Source organism: Scatophagus argus, chromosome 5 (genome assembly GCF_020382885.2).
Source record: "Scatophagus argus isolate fScaArg1 chromosome 5, fScaArg1.pri, whole genome shotgun sequence".
In the NCBI taxonomy this organism is placed as follows: Eukaryota; Metazoa; Chordata; class Actinopteri; family Scatophagidae; genus Scatophagus; species Scatophagus argus.
This window is the reverse complement of record NC_058497.1, coordinates 12639642-12662329: the sequence shown is the minus strand read 5'-3', so window position 1 is coordinate 12662329 and position 22688 is coordinate 12639642. Positions and strand designations below refer to the sequence as shown.

Here is a 22688-nt window from a genome sequence, read left to right as displayed (position 1 = left end):
TAATGTGACCTGTTCTACACACTGACTTCGTATTTCTGTTTCTTCTGACAGTCGCAGGATATTTAAGGATGAAATCGTGGTGTTAAAATAATCCCAGCTTCCTGTGTGAAAGTCCTGACACACCAGTCCACTCCGATCTTGTCTCTTGCTTACTGGTACTTACATGATTACATAGATAGCTTAACTGACATAATTGCATAATAAAAGTACTTAACCAAAACCATGATGACTTCCTAAACCGAACCAATTACTTTTTTTGCCTACACCTTACCAAACTTCTAACAAGGTTAACCACGTAACGTGATTTAAAGTAATTATGTTTTGAACAGAAAGTAACAAAACATGAGAGGGTTGAGAAAAGGCAGGCGGCTTGTTCGGTCTGTTCGGCTGCAAAGCTCAGTTTTATTTATATCACAGCACAATTTCAGTGAAGTCTACAGTATTAGCCACAACATGACAATCAACAAGTTCTCCAAATCACACGACAAAATATGCCTTTTATTCGTGCCCTCTAGAACCACATACACAAAAATGGTGGTATCAAAATTCAGCGAAGAAAAGTCTCCTTTCTGCTTGGAATATATCAAACCCCTCCTTCCCTCATCTTCTCCCATGCATCTTCCTCCATCCTTCCCCTTATCTTGTCCATTTATTTTCTCTCCCCATTATGTCAGTCCTATCTCCCATGGAGAGGCAGAGAGAGAGAGAGACAGGGGCAGAGGCGGGGGAGAAAAGTTTGTTTTTCCGGAGAGGACAACATTCCCAGGCCTGTACCATTCCTCTTCCTATTAATAGAGCGCGCACACACACACACACACACACACACACACACAGCCCAAATACAAGCTCTTGTATCATTCTGGTTACTGTGGAGAACACAAGTCCTGTATATTATGTTGTGGCACTAAATGCAAGCAAACATAGTTACAATTATCCACTACTCAAAGAGCTGATAAATAGGAATGATACAAAAGCCCCTGACTGACAGAGTTTAACACGATTCACACTGAGCACTCTTGCCCCTCTCATTCACTTCCCATCATCACTGTCATTCATCATGAATATTAACTTGGGCCTCGAGCCTGGTCTCTGATTTATTTTGCACATTTGGCTTACACATGTAAACCCTTTTGCACTGACAGTTAACTCACATTATGTCCTAGTTCACCAGTAAACTGGGAAAAACATCCAGAAAGTCAGAAGTCCCCCCCCCGCCTCCTTCCCCTCACAAACGCTCCCCAAGCAAACTTTCATTTCACTGCAGCCTGTCATTAGGAAGATAAGATGCTGTCATGTAACTAGCTGTTAACTCTCTGTTGGGTTAAAGCTTGCAATGTTTAGCTGCCACAGAGGTGAGACAGAGGTGAGGAATGAGAGGTCACAAGGTCTGGAGTCAACCCTGGAGGCTGCTCACCTCGGAGCTTTTCAGAGCACCTGAGGTGGTGGTCAGATTTATGGTGAGCTGTGAGAGGCTCTACATGACAGGAGCAACAATCACAAGTAAAATCAAAATGAAAATGACAGCAAGAGATAATAAAACAACGATCCTTCATTCACAGGAATCTTATATTTTTATGGTGTGAAATGTCTTAGGTGTCGTTTGGTAAATTATACGTAGTCAAATTGTGCAAAATAATTACAATGGATGGGAGGCTCTGTGTTGCATCCTCACTTCACAATCTGACTCACAAAATGGGTCATAATATTACATAAAAAGGCTGAGGAAAAGTTTCATGAGATTTTTAAGCTGTCAACACAACCAAAAGCTTCGTATTAACTTGACAAACTGCAGGTTTTCTGTGCACAACTCGGTTAGCTCATCCATGGCAGAGATAAATGGTGGGCCTCGGTACAGCGACAACATCCGCAGTCACATTCCACCATGATATACAAGCTCAAAATTCGATGGTACCCAAAAGAAAAAAAAAAGATACATATATATATATCAAACGCAACTTCTTTTACACAGTCTTTCTACATGCAAGGAGCCGATTATAAGATGTAACATAATGTGTGCCTTTGTGTTCACCTCACTCAGCAATTAGCACTATGTAAATATTGTTACTGTAATCTCTATAAGACATTACACACTGCATTGATCTGTAATTATACTGATAATTCAAAAACAACTGAAAAGGATGTAAGGAGTGAATTTAGGTCAATATGCCACTGTCAAATATTATTAGCACATGATACCTCTACCTTCATAATTGCCAATTAAAGGAACAATGTGATGTTACATCAACATTTACATGCAGAAAACTGAAATTAGACAGTTTGTAAGTAAAAAAATAAATAAATAAAACATTTTCAATGTCCTATAAATTATGGGTATATTAAAAACAAACCACAGGCATTCCTCCTCAGCTGCTTTTTTCTCAACACATCCATGCATTGTTATGGCTGCTGATGATACGCTGTGCGAATGCGTGCGCAGTTTGGCGAAATCTTCCTTAAATCAAGAGACGTTTATATTTAGGTCTGCCATCAGCACACAAGCACATAAGTACACACACTACACACAGAGTCCAGAGAGTCTTTTATGGCTGAAGGGCTGTTCACTCTGTCAATAAGATCCAGATGTGAGCTCAGTGGGAGAGGGGATAAAAATAGAGCGAGAGAGGTGAGGGAGACAGAAAGAGAGAGAGAGAGAGAGGGGGAGAGAGAGAGAGAGAGAGAGAGAGACGAAGACAGGGTCAGAGAGAGACAGCAAGGGAGAGACAGAGAAACAATGATCTCAGTAAGAAAAGTTGGGGCATAAACGATGGAGAGCAAACACACTGATAGGGTGCACAGAAAGGTAGGGAAGATGTGTTTGGTCTATTAAGCCGACATTTTTCTTTCCTCCTCCTCCTCCTCCTCCTTCTTCTTCTCCTCGATCAAACGGAAACACTAACCCCTCTGATGTCACCACATTCCTACGGCAACGTACAAACACACACCCGTCCCACACACACACACGTCTGCCACGGACGACAAAGAAGGAACACAGTGGCGACCATCATCTTTCTCAAGCCCCAAAAAAGTCCACAGCTCCATCATTGTCTTTCCTAAATACAGTGGTAGCTGCTTAAATAAAATTCCCTGGTCTTTTGAAGCAGCAGAACCCCTACTGTCCTTCCTGTCTTTTTTGCTCTGACAAAACACATTAAAAGAGATTCAGGGCCGTAGCGCATCTATGTGTGTGTGCACACGATGGTCAAAAATGCCTCCCCCAAACCCACTTCCTGCCCTGCCCTCTCAGTGAAGACAATTATGGTTCCTGCAAGAAGGAGAGCACAGAAGAAATAGCTCCTTAAAAGGCAGGATCCATGTTGTTTTCACCTCTGCACACATTTTTCAAATTAAAAGCCAATACTGTGTGTTTTTCAAATATAAAGAAAAGTTTTCTCTATCTGTATAGAGGGCTGCAGAGCTCAAGCCATAACAGCAGTGTCGCATTATTAGAAAGCAGACCGTGACATGAGGGCACATAGATCACAGGCTAATAATGTGGTTTTCTACTGAGACACAACCATATGGCAACAGCCTTTTCTTTCATACCAACCTGACTGGCTGGACGTCCTGACACTTACCAATGGCCTGACAGCTTTGAAATCTACATATTACTAAGATCGACAGGACAAACGTTACATTAAATGCCCCTAGCAAACACTACCACAGCTTCCCTTTCAAGTGAAAATGTCGTGGGATGGATACAACTTGATTCTCCAGTTTGCACTTAGTCAAAAATTCTTTTGGCAGATGTTTCTTTATATTTGTATGATTTCTGATAATGTTATGATATTTTTTTTTCTCCATTTTGAACCCGCCTCTGTAAGGACATGGATCAACCAATCAGCTTGCATAAAACACCTCAGACCATTAACCTGTTCTCCAGGTAAGTTTGCAAAAAATGTTTACGTCAATCTTTAGAGTAGCATAATTCCAGCTTCAGAACAATGTCAAACTGACATTATTTTACTGTGTTTAGTGTTCAAAATGTAAACACATAATTAAATTCTGTAAAAGTTTCGTATCCATGAAACACGGTGGGCTGATAATGAAGAAAAAAAAAAAGACACAAAAAAGCTATCAACCTTAGCTGCTAGCTGTTACTTATGATTACTTTAATTATCAATCATTCTGCTGATTGTTTTCACCATTAATCAATTAAGCATTTGGTTTATAAAATATCAAAAAATGTTCATCACAATTTCCCGTAACCCAAAGTGTAAGCTCCAAAAGCTTCTTTTGTTCAACCAACAGTCTGAAACCCAAAGACTCTTTATTTACAGTCATGAATGACAAAAAGAAGAAGCCAAACCTCCATTTAAGAAGCAGGACTCAACAAATGTTTGACATTTTTGTTTGAAAATGTACTTAAATGTTTAATCAAAATAGCTGGCATCTAATTTTCGGTCAATCAACTGACTTATTAACTGACTAATCTTTGCAGCTCTACTGCCTACAAGGGTACACTACTCCCATCAAGCTTCAACAAATGGTTTCACTTCAAGGTTGCACAGTGAGCTATTTTTAGGAACTTGGCAACTTCTTGTCAGGAGCGTTTTGTTTGGTCAGCCTTCATTCACAATGTTGCAGCTTTCCAGCGAGATTTGTAGCTGCACGGAAATGATAAACCACGAGATTCACAAGGTGAGACAATGGACATGTGAAAATAAAAAAATGCAACAAAAGGACTGGTGTCAAAGTCACTGGTATTTGATCCCACTTCACCTGTTGTTGTTCAGCTATTGGGTTTGGATGGACATGTTTTACCACAGGCATGTTTTCAGGTCTCAAATCCAGTTTTATTCCGCTGGAGATCAGTTAGCAAGATTTACTTCTGGTCAGGAAAATATGTGCTCCAGCAATGTTTAATGCTACAGGCATCTCCGTAGCACATTGTATGAACCTTAAATCATCTCTCTCTCTCTCTTCCTTTCACAACAATATTTCAGAACCACACAATTGAAATGCCAACTGATGAATAAAATGTTTGAAACGGGGGAAAAGTTGAGGTCTGGTTGAAAATACCAAGCCTATTGAGGAGTGAAGAAGGACAACATTGTCTCAGGAAAGACAGACCCGATGACCCACAACCCCCTGACTGTCACTGGGTGATGTGAGCTTTGTGTGAGCCCTTCAAAGATATCTTTGGGAAACACACATACACACACACACATACGCACAGACCTACAATCTCCAGATAAGTGGCAGTCATCATCATTAACCCTCATCACTACCATAGTGATTACTGCTGTTATATTTGGCTAAATGTCCACACTGCTGGTTGAATGTGAGAGAGACAGCCAAAGGACGGCAGGTCAGCACACACACACACACAAAAAAACTTTACGATTCATGAGGGTCGCTAGAAAAGCTTGGCAAGATAAATACCTTGGAAAAAAGTTTGCTAGTTTCTTTTTATACTCTTATGCTCAGACAAAGATTAGTTACAAATGCAATGAATGAGGCTGGTATCACTGCAAATGTTTTGTTGGATCTGGTTCAAGTATTTCAATTAAACAGCAGTATTCGTGCCAAGAGAGGTCCTTAGACACTTTGGAGAGGTATCTACGACTCCAGTCACTGCCAGTGGTGAGTGTTAAACTTGCAGGATTGATTCAGGTTAGGCCTAATGCAAGAGAGGGAATCAGCACATCCAAAGTATCCTTAAATATGTCTGTAATCAGCCAAGATGATCACTTCTGATAGCAGCAGCTCATGACTCGACGCCACAGGCTGAAAATGTCTTGAGTTGAGCTGTGAGAGGTACAACCAAATATTCCCTTCTCAGACTGTTTGATTTTCTATTTCACTTTCTATAGGCCTGAAGAGTTCACACTCAGCAAACAAAAACGGAAAAAAAATAAGCAGTATTTGTCTAAATATATTTTATTTTCATGGAATAATCTGCAGTTTGGGGTATTTATGGCTATATGCTTTTAATTCGCTTTCTTGGTGAGAGTTAGGTGAAAAGTTTTTGAGTTTTTTTTTGTGTCCCCTTGGAGGACCGACCACCAGAAACCTTGAAAACCACTGTCTCGTAGGATGTAACTGTGAAAAAAATGCAAAATACACTCATTTTATCAGGCACATTTCCAAGAACCTTGACCGTTGAGTATATTCTCAACTGTATTAGAAAACCTCTAGCTGAGAAACACTCAGTAACACTGCCTCAATGCCACATGCAAACATAACACAAGAATAGCAGAGGCATGAGAGGAACTGATATGTATGACATTGTGACTCAAGTGAATTTTAATAGCTTCTTATCGCTCAAAGCAAATATTCTCACAGTCACTGAAACTTTTAGTTCACACATGTTGATTAAACACTAAAACATATCTTTGTAACATAAATGGCTTTCCTCTAATGTTTGCTTTTCAACTGTGAATTACAGTTTACCAAGGAAATCATATAAGAGGGCATCATCACAGACAGTGTTTTGCTTTAAAGGGTCACTGGCCAAAAAAGGCTGGGAGTGACTTAGTCTGACTTTGACGCTGATGTGTCTGTTTTTGTGTGAACTTGAAGTGAAGTTGTTGAAACACAGATGGGCACACACCCAATACCCTCATGCATCTGTCTACTTCAGTGTTTCTCTCATTCAGTCCTACACACACACACACACACAGTTGAAGTAAGGTCAACATATTCTCAGAATGACTCAGAGTTTTGCAAAAACTCATCTCAGGACAAAATGTTTTACTTAGGTACAAAGGTTGGCAGCGTCCGGAGAGATCCAGTCTCTCAACGCTCACCTGTGAGGAGGGCAGGAAGGAGAGCACGTCACTCTTTAAGACTCCATGGAATTTAAAAACAAAGACTGCAAATAGTCTGAGTGCTGATTTGTATAACACATTATGCTCATAAATCCAAAAATCATCAGTGTCAAAGTGATGCAATGTAGAGATATTTTTTCTAAGCATGTGTTGGTAGACACCATAAGCCCTGTACTATTACTTACATTTTCGTCATTTGAACTGTTGTAGATCTGTGATTTAATATGCCACATTTAGACAGTCAGGTATGGTGCAAACATTCACAACTCAAACTTATTAGTCTTGGAGATGAGCACAGGAAAGAAGATCACCCATGGCAGGCAGTGTAAACAAAGAAATAAAATGGAAATATGCCATAAAAGGATGCGCATGAAAAGTATATAGAGTGCATTACTGCTAAAACAATAAATTATAGGCGAGATGTAGTAGGGAGTAGTGAACAAAGCTGTACAAATAACCTCACTCGTCTGGCCAAAAAGGCTGTGCAGCGATCAAAGCATGTGTGACATTACTTTGATCTCAAAACATCTACTTAAGTCTGCATGAACCCACCAATTAAAGCTTTCCTGGTAGAACAGTGCTACAAAAACAAAGGTAAACGTTATATAGTACAGGTTCAGTCACTATTGTAATAAATCAGTCAATGTTGCAGAGGAGGAAAATGACATCTCTTCATATCAAGTATAGCTATTATGGCTGCAGAGTAAAGACATTTCTGTGGATTAAGGTTATAAGAAAAAGCTTTTTGTTTCAGTCTTGATTCATCTTTGTGTGAAATACATGTTGCACAGGGGTCAACCCAAGTGAAATATTAATTCAGGCAATACGAATGTTCTACTTTTGGCAAATGATTTGCAGCCTATTCCACTTTATCCTCTGCTTATCTTGTGAGCAGTTTGAAAAACCGGAAACTAGACATACTAAATTCCTTTAATAACACGCTATTTGGACTGTGAGGGACGTGTAAACTGACCGTCCTCTGCAATGATGTCATCCACGTGCTGTGGATGATGTAACGTCACCGTGGGTGTGCGGGATGATGAAATCCACATGATAGGGATGATGTCACTGACGAGATAATATGATGACAGCAGCCTGGAGCTAAAACTTACAACTTATCTTAGACTTAGACTTAGACTTATCTAACCTCTGATTCACACAACACACACCCATCCGCACACACTGTACACACACAGGAAACACATTCTTTTAACTCAAATTTTGTGGTCACTTTAACAACCCAAAATTATTTTTTGTCACAAGACTACTTAGAATGTCAAGGGAAGATAAGCAAAAATGAAAAACACCCACACAAACATACAGAGGAGCAACACCACCTGCCTGTGAGGCTGCTTTGGCCTTAGCCGCTCCCGTCTCTCTTTTCCAATCATCATCCTCCACCTCCTCCTCTCCCTGCGCCTTAATCCGAGATCCCAGCAACCACTCGGGAACAACACTGCGACACTTCCAGCTTCTCCCATTTCCATTTTGACGAGAGTTTCTCAACTGGCAGCTAGAGCATGATCCAAACCGGCGGACTGATGCCATAAGACGGAAGAAAGACCAGGTGAGAGGAAGACGAGGACAGAAACAGATAAGACACGGAGAAGCAGTGTTTCTACAGTCATGTTTCTCTGGATGACAGAAGACAAGAGAGAGAGAGAATGGGACTGAACGGCCCAGTCAGCCCACAGTTAGACCAAGGCTTAGACCCTGTATAGGAGTGTGTGTGTGTGTGTGTGTGTGTGTGTGTCCGACCACGCAGTAAACTATGCTGTGCTACACATTGCTCGGGTCACACAGTTGTACCATTGTGAGCGACTGTGGGAGACGCAGGCAACACGTCCCCAACAGTCAGTTATGAACAAATATGCACGTACACAAACCCAAATGAATGCATAATAGTGTAATAGCAGACTGTCCACATGTTTGAGTCCATCAGTGATAATGTTATGGCATTTGACTGGTGCTGGTATTGATAAACAGCTTTGGATATCCAATATGGACTTTGTTTCCTTTTCCTTACCAGCTTCAAAATATGACACGCAAACTTAAATGAATGCCCTGACTGTTAGACAATATGTAAATCAGATTGTGTCACATGGTAACCAGCTAACTGGATAACAAAGTGAGCTCTGATAATGAACTGTGGCTGGGAAATGAAGTATAAATACAAAATGGAGGGGTCCCCAAAGTTAGAAATTTGTTACAGGGAAGGATTTGACTCTGACTCTGTATATTCAGATGACTCTTGCTGTGTTCAAAAATCACTCCCTAATTCACTACTCACAATACAACAAACACTAAATGAGTACTAAACTGAGTGACTGAGACATGGGATTCATTCTATTTTTGCAAAATCACTGGCAGGTGTGGAGTCACTCAACTGTATTTTTTAAAAAATAACAAATCTATTGATTAATTCAATCTATCTCGAAACACTCAAAAGAAAAAAAAACGACAAGGCAACACCTTCAAGTCATGTTTGCTATTATTTGAAGCACAGACACAAATTAAATCTTCGTATTTGGAAAGTTGAAGTCGGTGACTTGAATCCTTCATCAAATTGTTGCTTTTAGGACTGACTGTTTTAACTGACTGAATAATTAATCAACACGCTATGAAATGTAGGCAAGTGTAGTTAGTTACATTTTCTAACTTCTCTCTTTACCTTGCACAAACACACTAATGCTGACAGGCAAAACCGATGGATACGATCTGTGTGTGCAGCACCAGGACCTGCAAGGTGTTACCCCTTGACTTCTGTTAGAGTGTTTGTGTGGTCTTTTTTGTATTCTTTTACTTTTTCTTTCCCTTTTCAAGGAACTCAATCAGCAACAGCTGTACTGTAAACCTTGGGTGACTCCACTGCGGACATGGCAGGTAAGAGTGCAGCCCTGCATTAGGTGAATCATCAACAAATTGAAAACCGGGACTCTCACATGAGACATCTTTGTGGCCACGTGGACAGCAGATGTATGACTCAGACAGAAAACTACAGGGAACAGTAAAATGAAAAAAGAGACCCTATCAAACATGTACCATATTCAGGGAACACACACACACACACACCCTTTAACAGATGACCCCATTTGCAAAGTAGAATAAGAACCAGGTGAAACCGTTCTTCATTTTCTACTGGACCACTTACAAACCCTACACACACATGCACACATTTTAGCATGTAGAAATCTGCTTGTGCACACAAAAAAGCTGAAATAGCAGCTCTGCTAGAAAGTGCTGTTTCAGAGGAGGCTTTCCTTACATAAGCAAACTGCTCTGTAATTACACTGGGTGGATCCACACAGACTGAGAGAGGAGAGAGTTAGAAAGAGACAGTCAGGAGGGGAGCAACTGGGACAAGAAATGAGGATAACAAAGAGCAAAAGAAGACAGGGGAAGAACCCGAATAGCCACGGTTCACAGGTTTAAACTGTCACAACTTTCCACTGACGAGCTACAGTGAATTAAAAAAAAAAATCCACAGACTATCCTTAAAAGGCAAAGTTAAAGATTTTCAAAGCATATTGCAACTGTCATCAACCAAGCGCGAGGACGTCCAGAACTGTTTTCCCACAGAATTTGTTTTCCGCACTGTGAGAAACCAGATGGAGCCTCTTGCTGTGATTTGCTTGCAGTGACACAAATGTCATTTGACTTTACATGCATTTTTTTTTTCTTAAATGCTCACAAGCTCCTTCAAAAAAAAAAAAATAAAAAAAACTTCATTATTCTCACACTTGTCTGGCCAAAGAGTTTAACCTCATTTACGTTTGTTAGTATTCCTAACAAAGTCTAAATGTGGTCTGCATTTCATTTCTTGAAATTACAAACAATATATTGGTCTCTTCCTCAGTGAGGATCCTCCTGATTTCTGCTGGCTGAACCACCAACAAACTCATACACACTCAGTCGTCCACAGTTAGTTATCTATCAACACACTCTTACTCAGAGGAACACAAAACATTTTTGCTGTGCGTATACCAAAAGCAATACAAGGCAGTATGAAAGAGTGGGAGAAAGAGAGAGAGGGACAGCCAAAAGCATTCTGATAGTATGTGAGTAGAAGACAAGATGGCTGGAGGTAGGTGGGGATCCTTTTCTCTCCAAAGCTCTCTGCTCTCTTGGGACAACATAGGAACACAAACCATAACAAACATTAAGGAACCAGATTAGTTCCAACGTTCCTTTTATGTCTCTTTTAAATAAAATTCTTGTTTGACATAGTCAATCCACTCAACCATTTTTAAACAGAAAGACAACACACTCCCATTGCAGTCATCCATCCTGTTACGTATAAGCTTTTAGGTACAGTTTTCTACCTGCACTGGCAAAAGTTAACTCAAAATGGCTACGGTCAGAGGCTGCCTATGTGGCTGTCAGTGAAACACCACAGCTATCTGCTGCAGTGTGGCCTTTGATGTGGCCTCATCCCACCCCTTCTGTCTCATCTGCTGAGTCATGGAGACCTTCAATAAGGACAAACCACATCCTTTTCTTTTCATCTCTCTTTCACCTTTGCCTCACTCAGCATCCCTCACTTTTCGACCTTTGCCAGTCAAAAGCAGGACCCTGGCACCCACACTATATCCTTTATGTGTGCGTCTAATGTGTCCTTTAAATTTACTTTCATGTCTGCTTTAAGCGGAGCAAGCTGCTTGTTAGATAAGTACCTTCCTCTCCATTGATCACAAAATAAAAGGGTTTGACGGTGCATTTTCTAACACACAAGTGACATTTAAACGTAAACCTTTGAGTACATTGACCTTTTTGCATGCCCAAATCGATGTGATGTAACTTAAAGTCACTTTGCCTTTAACAGCTAATGGAAACATCGTGCTGGGACATCTCAGATTGAGACGTGGTCCGAAGTGGATTATCCCTGAATATTGTGGAAATTTGAGCACCCAAGGACAACCATATTCTAAAATGCAATAAGCCTGCTTTAGCCTCTCAATGATTATTTCAAATAGCACCTACAAACCAAGAACAACTGCTTCAGCACCTTCCCGTTTGGGGAAGACCCTTTTCCATTCCAGCATGACTGTGCCCCAGTGCACAAGGCAAAGTCCATAAAGACATGGCTGGATGAGTTTGGTGTGGAAGAACTGGCCTCACAGAGCCCTGACCTCAAGCCCACTGAACACCTTTGGGATAAACTGGAATTGCGAACAAGGCCTTTTGTGTCCAACATCAGTGCCTGACGTCAGGCTCTACTGCATGAATGGGCAAAAATTCCCACAGAAACATTCTGAAGCTGTCTGTGTATTTAGAATGCAGTGTCATTAAAATTCCCATTGGTGTAATGGTCAGATGTCCCAATATTTTTGTCTATGTAGCGTATCTCAACCTTTACTGTTCCTCTCCATCAACAGGGGAGTGAAAGAAAAAAAGACCAAACACAGGGAAAGTATTTGATTCCAAGTGGGTGGCCTGATAAAACAAAGTCAGTCATAAATCTGAAGCTATAAACACTGTGCTTTTAGACCTAATCCACGCAGAACAAAGCGCAAACCAATCTTTTGGCCTCCGCTCTGTCTCTCTGGCTTTCTATTTCCCTCTTGCGCTCTTTTATTAGCACTCCCACAAGCATTCTCTTTAAACAAGGTGATACATGCACAAATGACTATAGATATTCAAGAACTACATACCATCACATATTACTACAGCTGGATATCCTTTTGAATACACACTAAAATGTGCGAGCAGCAAGTGTCAACAGTTGGTATTGGATGAATTTTCTTCTTTGCTCATTCTTTTACCATATACAGTGTACATCCCAATTTGAATGTTTCTAATTGTAGACATTTTAAGTAGGTGGTTCTTACAATGGTTCTGACGCAATTAGCATGGGCTTAGACATGTATATTCCCAAATTAAAATGCCAAAAAACTGTGTTAGTACCAGTATCAAAACTTACCATACCATATCAAAATATGGTCACTAATGAATGAAGCATTTGGGAGTCTTCAGTTCTTTAGGTAAGTTAAAGACTGTTATGTAACAGGAGGAGAAGGAAAGATGGGCTACATTCCTTCTGCCTGCTAATGTGAAAACTGTTCAAACCGTACATGAAACACACACACACACACACACACACACACACACACACACACACACACACACACACACTTACTTAAGATGCATCATCAGTGGGCCAATGCACTAGAATGGGACTTAATGTAAAGCCGAAGTGTGAAATTTTCCAGTTAATATTATTATTGTTCAGTCACTAGGCTCTTCGTTTGAACATGCCTGTTTAACTACTCTGAGCTGTTCTGCATCTGTGAAAGACTCATTTTACACAGACTGGACAAACTGTGGTTACCTGTTTAACACATTTACAGTGAACACTACTTACACCAGTATTACTTTTTCAGCTGTTTTTATATTCAAGCAAGGGTGTTAACACTGTATTATCAATAATGGCCCGTAAATATGATATTTTGACAAAATTCTCATATAAAGATGTTTTACATTAGAGTTTTCACTTGTAAATTAATGTTAAGAGGCTTCCCGTCCCACCGCCCATCAAACTCTGTCCCAGTTTGAAACTCCAGCACAACATGCAATCTAAGAGTTATAGGATTTTGTTCTCATCAACCGAAAGAGGCAAACATGAGACAAAATGTATGCTATATGGCTTTAAATACTCCACCACAACACAAGCTGCAACATCTCAAAAAGCACTGGGATTTTATTTTGAACATATGACCCACCTTTGGTTCAACTAAAGTCCAGTCTTTTCCTACTGTCCTTTCATTTCCTCACCCAATCATGGCTTCATTCTTCAGCTTTCTCTCAGTTCTATTTTGACCTCTTAACTTTTTTTTTTTCTTAAACCAGCATGTGTTTCCTTCCAACTCCTTTCTTTTTTTGTCTCTGTCTTTCTTTCCCTCTCTTACCTGACATTTGGCTCGACAGCCTGCCTCACACCAAGACAAACGTTATGACCTCACTTCACTGCAATGTTCCAGAGACATAGAGAGAGAGCGAGAGAGAGACAGCAAAGAGAAGAATAAGATAACATTAGGAAAAATGCTGAAGAATTAGTGTTTTAAAAAATGACAAATGGAGATTAGGTGAAAGCTTGAGCTGAAAATGCAACACAGTGATATATTTCAGACTTAGACTATAGACTTTGACTGACCCCACATCTGGATGAACAGTGAAGGAAAAAGAAGGGAAGGGGAAAAGACGAATGGAATGGTTCAGATAGATTTTTCTGAGAGATGTTGTTGTCAGAAAGCTCTGGGTGAAAACAGCCACACTAAAGAGAAAGGCAAAGGCTCTCTTCCTCCTTCCCTCTCTCTACCTTCTTTCTTCCTTTCTTTCCTTCTTTCTCAGAGCTTGTCTGTCCTCCATGTTCACTTGGCACAGTTGTTATTATATTCAGTCCAATTCACACACACAGCCACCGAGCACCAGCGCTGTATGGCAGTGTTCTAAATACAGAGCGTGTTGGCAAACCTCTGGGCTCTAAACCTTTGAACAAGCCACTGATATATTCCAGACAGCCAGCATGCACCCACACACACACACACACCAAAAGAAGAAGAAACCAGTTTCAATACACACACGTGGGTAAGTCACACATACTCAACACAATGGAGTCTACATACACACACGGCAGCCGGCAGTGCTGGACATCATCAAACACTTCAGTAACCACAACAACTTCCTTTTTCCCTAAACCCATTTCCTGCCTGGCTAGGTCACTCGCCAGCTACTGCTAAAGTTGCTACAGCAACAAGTTAGGACAATGGCTAAGGAAATCAAACAATAAATAACTAATGAAGATCAAGGCGATGCATGTAAATAACCTCAGAAGGCAGCAAGGAAGATTTGTGAGGCGATGTCAAAGTCAAGGAGGGACAAGCGAAACGAAGATTTCTTTTTCTCGCAAATAAGAACAACATGCTGAGGATTACTGGAACATTTACGGTGAGGAATCAGGTGACGTTTGTCCACCTTACTGGAGCAGAATAAAATAAAAATGAGAAATAATCACTGCAGTAAAGAAAAAAAAAAGCAGCTATGACGTAACAAAAGCAAAAGCCCTGGATGATGTTTCTGCAGCCTTCTGTGCTGAACTCAGACCTCCAGGTGAGACAATGTGTGTGTGTGTGTGTGTGTGTGTTAGAGACTTAGGAGAGACTATGTAGAGAGACACATTTAGCTGCTGCGGTGTTATTTTTCACGCCACTATTACACAAATCATAATCTGGAGTGGCTACGGTCAACAAACAATACAAAAATCTTTCAGTGTATAATGCTTATTCTACCCAGTGGTGGTTTCAAAAACAATTTTCTGTAAAAATGATCATAATATTGACTTCTGATCTCAGCCTGATCAGTTAACCTAACAAGCCAGAAGTCTCTAACTGTTTAGACAACTGCTGAGTAAATGCAGCATCATGGACATCACACACCCAGTCTGTGTTTGGGTGAACTGTTTATTATATCCCCTCTGTATGACTCTATAATTCTGGCACAGAGACAATCAGTACTGGGTGAAACAAATAAATGAAAACAGACACACACTCAGCAGGACTTGGTCTACTGCTTAATGCCCTTTGTCTGCGATTTGTTTAATCAAACTAATAACATCCTCTGATGTTTGTTCAACACTGTTCAGCCTTTAATGGCTTCTGTATTGTAACTCTGCTCCCACGTTCACTCTGAAATTAACCATACGAGTCCTGATTCACAGTACTTTGTTAATAAGCACAGGCAGACATATACACCTTTGGGTATAGATATGAAACCACAAGAACATCGGCTGTTTTGTATTACCTTAAAACTCATTTATCTTCCATTATTACACCAAAAATCAAGTCTCCATATTGGAGACATATGGAGAAAGCAAATCAGTTACACTGCCTTTGTAACTCAATTAAAGCCAAGACATGAAGTAAAAGACAAAATGCATCAAGAGAGAATTGAGAACACTGGTCTTGCACACACTCACAACACGGCAATGAAGATGATAATGAGAGAAAAAAATGTGGACTCACCACTCTGGGCTTGGTGTTCTGCGGGGCAGCCATGGACACAGTGTCCTCTGTGCTCTTCTTCTGTGATCCAACTTCTGTTATTCCACTGGTGCTGGTCTCGCTGGGTCCCTCTGAAGCTGACAATGAAGCTCCATCCCTGGCCACTGGAAGAGGGCCTGGGCCCTCAGCATCTCTCTCAGCAGAGCGCGGATCCAGAATATATTTCTGTGTCACATCCTCCAGAGATGGGGCTTCATCTCCTGGAAGCTTGCTTAAGGTTGGAGGCTCTGCAGTGGGTCGGATGGTGAGGCAGTCTGCTTCCTTCAGTGGCTGGAGGTGTGGAGGTGTGGAGATGGGGATAAAGGTGGCTGGTTCACTGGCATGGCGGACATGCTTCGGTCTGGTTTTTGGTTTGGATTGTAGTGAGGGAGGGGGGAGAGGGGGGGTGAGGTCGGCTTGGTCTCTGTGATCTTCCTGCAGCTCTGAATTATGTTCTGGGGGCTCAAATGGGTCCTCATGTGGGAAGAACTGAGCCAGCCTGTTTGGACGCTTTCTGCAGGGCCGACGAATCATCCTCGGGGACAGAACTCCAGCCAGCTTGAGGTCAAAGTTAAACTTCTGCAGCTCGTTCTCTTCTCCACCTTGGTCTATTACATCATCGTCTTCATCATGATGATCAGAGTGAGGGGTGCTTTCTGACTGGGAACGGGCCTTCTTGGCTTTATTACTGCTGTTTGCATGCTGAAGTGGCTGTGTCGGCATTGCATGTTTAGGCTTAACTTCTGGCTCCCACAGTTTCTCTCTCTGCTCACTCAGGATTGGCTCACTACTAGAAGGTGGAATCTGGACAGGTTGATCCAGTTCATTGATTGGCTGAGTGCAGCCAGTCTGACCTTTAAACTGAGGATCATTTTGGGAAAGTAAAGGGGCATCGCTACGGCGACTGGGGTCACTGAATGATTTCTTCTTGGGAGCTTTGCCGTTTCCATGGTCATCTGTCATCAGTCTGTCCATTGCACCTGGCTCAGCTACGATGCTCCTGATCACCCCACTGTAATCGTGAATGGCATCATCACGAAGCCCACCATCACTGAATACTGACAAGTCACTGGCCACACTGCCCTTGTATTCTGACAAGGTGGCCACAGAAGAAGCCTCTGGAGAAGCCCCACCTCCGCCTTTGACTGATAGAGATCCTAACAAATTGCTGTCTACAGAGGAAAAATTGTTATTCCCTTCCTCTGCTATGGAACAGCATCGCTGAGGCATGGGGTCACTGAGAGAACGGTAGACTGTGGACTCCCCATTTCCAACAGCTGCTATTGTTGACTCTGCATTACTGCCATTACTGAAATCAGAGCCTGTGTTGTTACTACCAGATGGAGAGAACTTGCGCCTTCGACGAATCGCACTTGGGGTTGCAGGGGCTTCAAGTCCTCCTCCTTCCCCTGCTGTGCCTACTGATCTCTGTGACACAGCACTGTTGGTGGAGATCTCCTCACTGGTAGTGCAGACGTTGTTGGTAACAGTGGTGCTGCTCATCTCCATGACGATACTGTCGCTCTCACCCATACGAGCGGGCGGCAGCAAGGAGGAAGGTACGCTGACTTCATTCAGACGATTTGCACAACTCACATTGTTCTCCGTCATCTCTTCTCTCTCCTGCTTAAACCCTTCCGCTTCATGGAGACCAGATTGATTCCATATGGTGACAGGCTGCCCTAGTACATCCCTAGCGATTAGTGGACCTAAATTAACCCCTGCCGACCCCAGGAATGTCCTCTCAGAAGGGTCACTGGGGCCCATCTCTGGCTCTGTTACAATTCCTTCATCTGTTAAACTAGACTCGTGGCCTGAAAGTTCATCCACAGACCGGTCGTAAAACATGCTTTCCTCCGAGTCGCCCTTCAGTAAGGCTCTCTCTGTCTCTCTGCTCTGTCTCTTTGTCTTCTCCCTGTACTCTATGCCCCTGCTGTTTAGCTTCTCCAACTGCATACTTTGTCCATCCCTCTCACTCCTCTCCCTCTCCCTGTTCTCTCTCTCCCTCTCATGTTTATCCCTGTCTTTTGTGTTCTTAAACTCAGCCTCTTGATCTATCCTTGTCTCATCTTTAATGCTCACTCCTGCTTTCTCCTCATTTGTTTTCTTGTCATGGAAACATCCATCATCCAAATCATTGTCAATTCTCCTTGCATCTATATCATCATCTTCCCTTGTACTCATCTGACAGATATCCCGAATGACCTGCCTGGCTTCCTGCACATACCTCTCATGCAACGGAAGCATCACTTCTTCATCATCGTCATCATCATCAAATCCATAATCCCTCATTCTTCTTCCTCTCCCAACCCTAAAATCACCCCCATCACTTTCTATTTCCCTATCTGACACACACACCCTCCCTCCATCCCTCTCTCCTTCTAAGTCAAGCTGCTGCTCGGAGGAGCTCCTCTTTGTGGTGCCACCTGTCAAGTAACACCTCACGGCTGCTGTGGGTTTGTCAGAATAAGTAAAGGACTTTGCACGCCGCAAGGTGGCGGTCAGATCTTTTAGTGATGGGCGACGACCAGAAGGTAGAAGGGTCCCACCATGCGTCCGTGAGCCCATCCTGTATACTGATGACCCCTCCACAACCCCTGATTTGTCTCCACCCCTTTTCCGCACCTTGAGCTCTGACAGGTCAGACTTCAGAAAACTTAAGAGTGACATTGTTTCTGATGTGATATCAGGATTGGACATGGATATTCGGTTTTTATCATTATCCTCTACCTCACCCGTTGACCTTTTTGCCATTGTCTCACCACCCTTAACCCCTGCAGATACCCCACCTTCTCTGGCAAGTACACTAGGTAAGGGGTTGACTGTAGGTACAATCTTGGGGCGCACCCGCAAAGGAGTACGGGAGAAGTTATCCCCATGGCCAAAGCTTGGGGAGCGATACATGGTGAAATTTCCATGGTAAGTTTTGCTCAGCATGGACGAGGATGCTGCTCTGCTATTTGCTGCGCGTTTGGCACAACTAGTCTGGTCCTCCTCCTTCAGTGTCTCAGTACTGGAGTATCGACTGCTGCAACGCGAACCACCAGGACTAGAAACAAATGGGGGGATATTGATCTTTGACACTCGTGATACACCAGGAAGTGTTGTGGACGTCACAGGTGAGGTAATGCGCTCCCATTGCTGCACCCTGGCTCTGTTACTGTGAATGCTGGGTTCTCTTGCCGAGTGGCTACGAGATTTCATTCCCCCAAATTCTCCTCCTGTGTTTTGCTGACGCTGCCTCTCTAAGTGTTCCATTGTCAAGGCGGTGTCACTGTCGCTGTCTTCTGATTCGCCATCATGATCATCATAATCATCACGGCCAGTTGCTATAGCAGGTCCACTGGCTTTCTTCTTCTTTCTCAGTGAGCGGCGGCGCACTGCCTCTCGGCTGTGGGAGCCTAAAGAACCAGGACTGTCCTCCTCACTGCCTGAAGACCTGCCAATGCCCTTAGCACCCCACCAGCCATTTTTACTGCGGGATAAATAGTTGCCTCCTTGCTCTGCGGTGCCCCTTTCTCCTGCTCTGTAGGAGATGGAAGAAGTAGGGCCGGAAGAAACACTGCAACCACCTCCTCTTCTTCGCCTGGTATGCTCCTCCTCTTCGTCTCCAGAGCTAAACCTCCAGCGGGAACTGAGGGGAGAGGCGACTCTTACTGGGACTCTGAGTTCAGTCGGGGGAGCTACAGTAGAGGAGGAGGTAATGGCTTTATCTGGAGCTGGAGCAGAGGAGGAGGGGGAGGAGGTGGGGGCTGGTGCTCTAGAAGAGCTATGTGAGGAATGTAAACTATCCCTGGGCAGCCCGACCCCCTGTCTATCCCTTCTCTCCCTCACTGTCGGCTGCTGAAGAGAGGAGAAGCGGAAGGAGGTGTCTGAGCTCTCCAACCGACTCCAAGACGTAATTGAAGGGGGTTGAAGGTCAGAGCTGGGGTCAGATGTCAACCCTGTCGTCCTAGGGGTCTTACGGGTAGTCGCTGCCACAGCGCTAGGACCATGAGATCTGTATGGAGATGGGTTAATCCTATGGTAGTGACTACCCCCAGTGCAACTGCGACTGCTACTGCGCTTGCTTTCAAAAGTGTTTGTGCCAGAAACTTTGTTGTTACTAGAACTTCGCGTCTCTATGTCTGCCTCCTCATCATTTGAGTAAAGCTGGAGGTCAGCTTTGGAATAAAAGTCCATACCGTAAGAAAATGTCTCTTTAGCAGCACTGCTTTCTTTGCTTTGTGCTCCCACTATGCATTTGTCATGCAAAGAAATGCTACTGGCTTCATTAGCAGAGCTGCAAGGTGAGAATTGGTCGCTCCTATCTGAGAAAGGAGCACTATCACTGAGGCTGAGTTCATGCAGGTGGCTCCTGCCAGCTGCTTTTAAATCCTCACTAGTTTCAGTCTTGTGCGTAGCTTTGCTTTGTCTCTCATCAAAAATTTGTCTAATTTTGGTGACACTGGGCCACTTGTCAGAGTGCAGGGGAATAAACTCGCCGTGGTGTGTAGACAGAAAAGTTTTATGAGCTTTACAGGGTGGAGGAACCCCTCTACTAGTAACATCCTCTTCCTCACCCGTATTCAAAGTCTTTCTGGGATCAGAGAGACATGCATTGATGTGTGAATAATCTCTCTTACCAGAGGTGCTGCTGCTGTCGGTCGATAAACGTGTAAAAATCCGCTTCACAGTTTTTTTCTCCGTGTCCGAGCCTGACACAGAGTCAGTGCCAGAGTGAAACTTTTGCAGTTTATTGTCTCTGAGATACTCTGCAGTAGTACAGTCACTGTCCTGGAAATAGCCCGCACCGTTATCCTCGTGAAAAGATTTGCGAGACAGAGACCCGTCTCTCCTGGAGCACCTGGCCCGGGGAAGAGTGCTGCTCCCCCGCGTCAGTGCTGCACCGTCTCCCGGTGAAGCTCTGTGCGTCCCGGCGGAGGCACTGCTGCTGAACTTCTCAGTGAGCTGGCGGATGGATGGGGAAATAGAGGAGAGAGGAGTGGAGGAGCCTCTCTTTGAATCTGCGGTCGGGAGGCTGGCGGTGGTGGCAGAGATTTTGGAAACTTTTCTTGACACACTGACATTACGAGTCGCTAAGGCTTGTTCTGCTCTGCTGGGCTCCGGGGGAAGGGCGACGCCAGACGCCTCCAAATCCACTGATTTGTGTTGTTGGTCTTCACTCCTGTTGGCGCTCCACGACCCCAACTTTTTGAAAGAGACGCTGCGATACACAGTCGCATTCTTCCCCTCGCTTTCTGCCATTGTTCATGTCTTTCTTTGTTAGATTTCACACAGACATTTTAACTCCACGGATATTACTGATCCAAGCACCTTTTGGGGTTGTGGTCCATTCTCTCCCCCCCTCCTCCTCTCCCGCAGCCTAGCGACACGAAAACCATGAAAACAATCACCTTTTAAAACTTAATCGCTGGCAAAGTTTCAAACTGCATTATAGCGAATTTAATCAAGTGGTAAACTGTTCAGTGAGTGAGTAGGCGAGAGCTGCTCTGTTATCAAACTTACATGTTGTCGACTCCTGAAACCGCATCCGTGCAAGGAGGAAAAGCGCTATTTTTTTTTTGGCCAAAACTTTCCCAACCTGTTCACAAACACAACTTTTCCATTGTTATCCCCCTACCATTTCTAAACCTCTGTACATCGCCAGGTTAGCACGCCTGTACGGGCCCGATGCATCATCCCTTGTTTATTCCCAAACTGTTTGTCGATTCCTTATTTTGGCATGATTTGGTTTTCCGTGACTTATGTTGTTTTTTGCATGTTAATGTCTGAGATAGTGCAGAGGGGGTGGGCGGGACTAGGGGTATAGGGGCTGTCATAACCCCCTCGGGGAATGAGAGGAAAAGCTTCTTTTTTTTGGTGATAGGAGAAGGCAGATAGGCCTGCTGTGGACAAACTTCAAGTAATTATAGCCGTTTCCTCTGCGGAAAAAGACAGCAGCACTGTCAGACGTTTTAGAAAGAAAAAATCAAACATTTTAGAGGAGAATTTAAGAGCAGCAGGAAACTTAGAAACACATCCTTGAAGACATCATTGTAAACACACCTTTGATTTACGGGATGCAACATAAATTTAACAGCATTTCTGTCTTCAGAGGCTCACATAGGAAGCCAAAGACTGATGCACTATGATTAAACAAATGGCAACTTTATATTCAGCAACAGATCCGAATCACCGTGTGTTATGAAGATGTTGGTGAATTAAAGTGTCAGTATTCAGAGAGGGGGGGGGGGGCAAAGAATAAAGTTAGTACTAATACCACAATCAGCCCTCTGTGGTGCTTCCCATGTGGCTGTCTGGTTAACAGGTCCTTTTGTTCCAGAGAGGAATTTTATGTTGCATCCCCTCTGAGAGGAGGAGATGCTGACTGCAGCGCCCCCCTCAGTGTGACCTGCTACATGTCAGGTCATTTTTAATGGTTAAGGGCACCTTAGATGAAATGAAGTGACCATTTGCAATAATTACTTTTAATGGCACATGTGATTAATCTGGCTCTAGTCCATTTGCCCTTCTCAGGTTTAACACTGCTTCAAAGTATTTCCACTACATATTCAATAAGTGTTGGCAATTTTTCTTTATCTTTGTTCTGTTTAGAGGCTCAGGTTCACATCATCAATACTCATTTTCCCCAGTAAATTCTGTGGAATCTGCATCAGACAGCGTCATGTTTACATGAAAATTTGTGTTTAATATTTTTACTTTTGTCAATAAAGTTGAAATCCAAGAATCCTTAATATTTACCAATTAGATATATAATATGTACACATACAAGTCAACAAGCTAATGATAAAAAACAATAGAATAAAGCTCTACAGTAAATTCTAATCACACTAATAACCTTGTTTTTCTTTTGTTGTGTTCTCTACTAATGTTGTTAGCC

General features: G+C 42.9%; 1 protein-coding gene across 1 annotated transcript in view; it reads right to left on the bottom strand.

Moving 5' to 3' along the window:
- The window catches only part of LOC124059077 (rho guanine nucleotide exchange factor 17-like), a 62454-nt gene extending 40855 nt beyond the window's left edge, over nt 1-21599 (bottom strand). The window contains exons 1-2 of the mRNA XM_046388833.1: nt 21314-21599; nt 15788-21170 (exon numbers count right to left, since the gene is read on the bottom strand). Of these exons, the coding sequence (XP_046244789.1) occupies nt 15788-21052 (5265 nt within the window). The 5' untranslated portion in view covers nt 21053-21170; nt 21314-21599. The remainder of the gene's footprint in view (nt 1-15787; nt 21171-21313) is intronic.
- Between the last annotated feature and the right edge of the window lie 1089 nt (nt 21600-22688).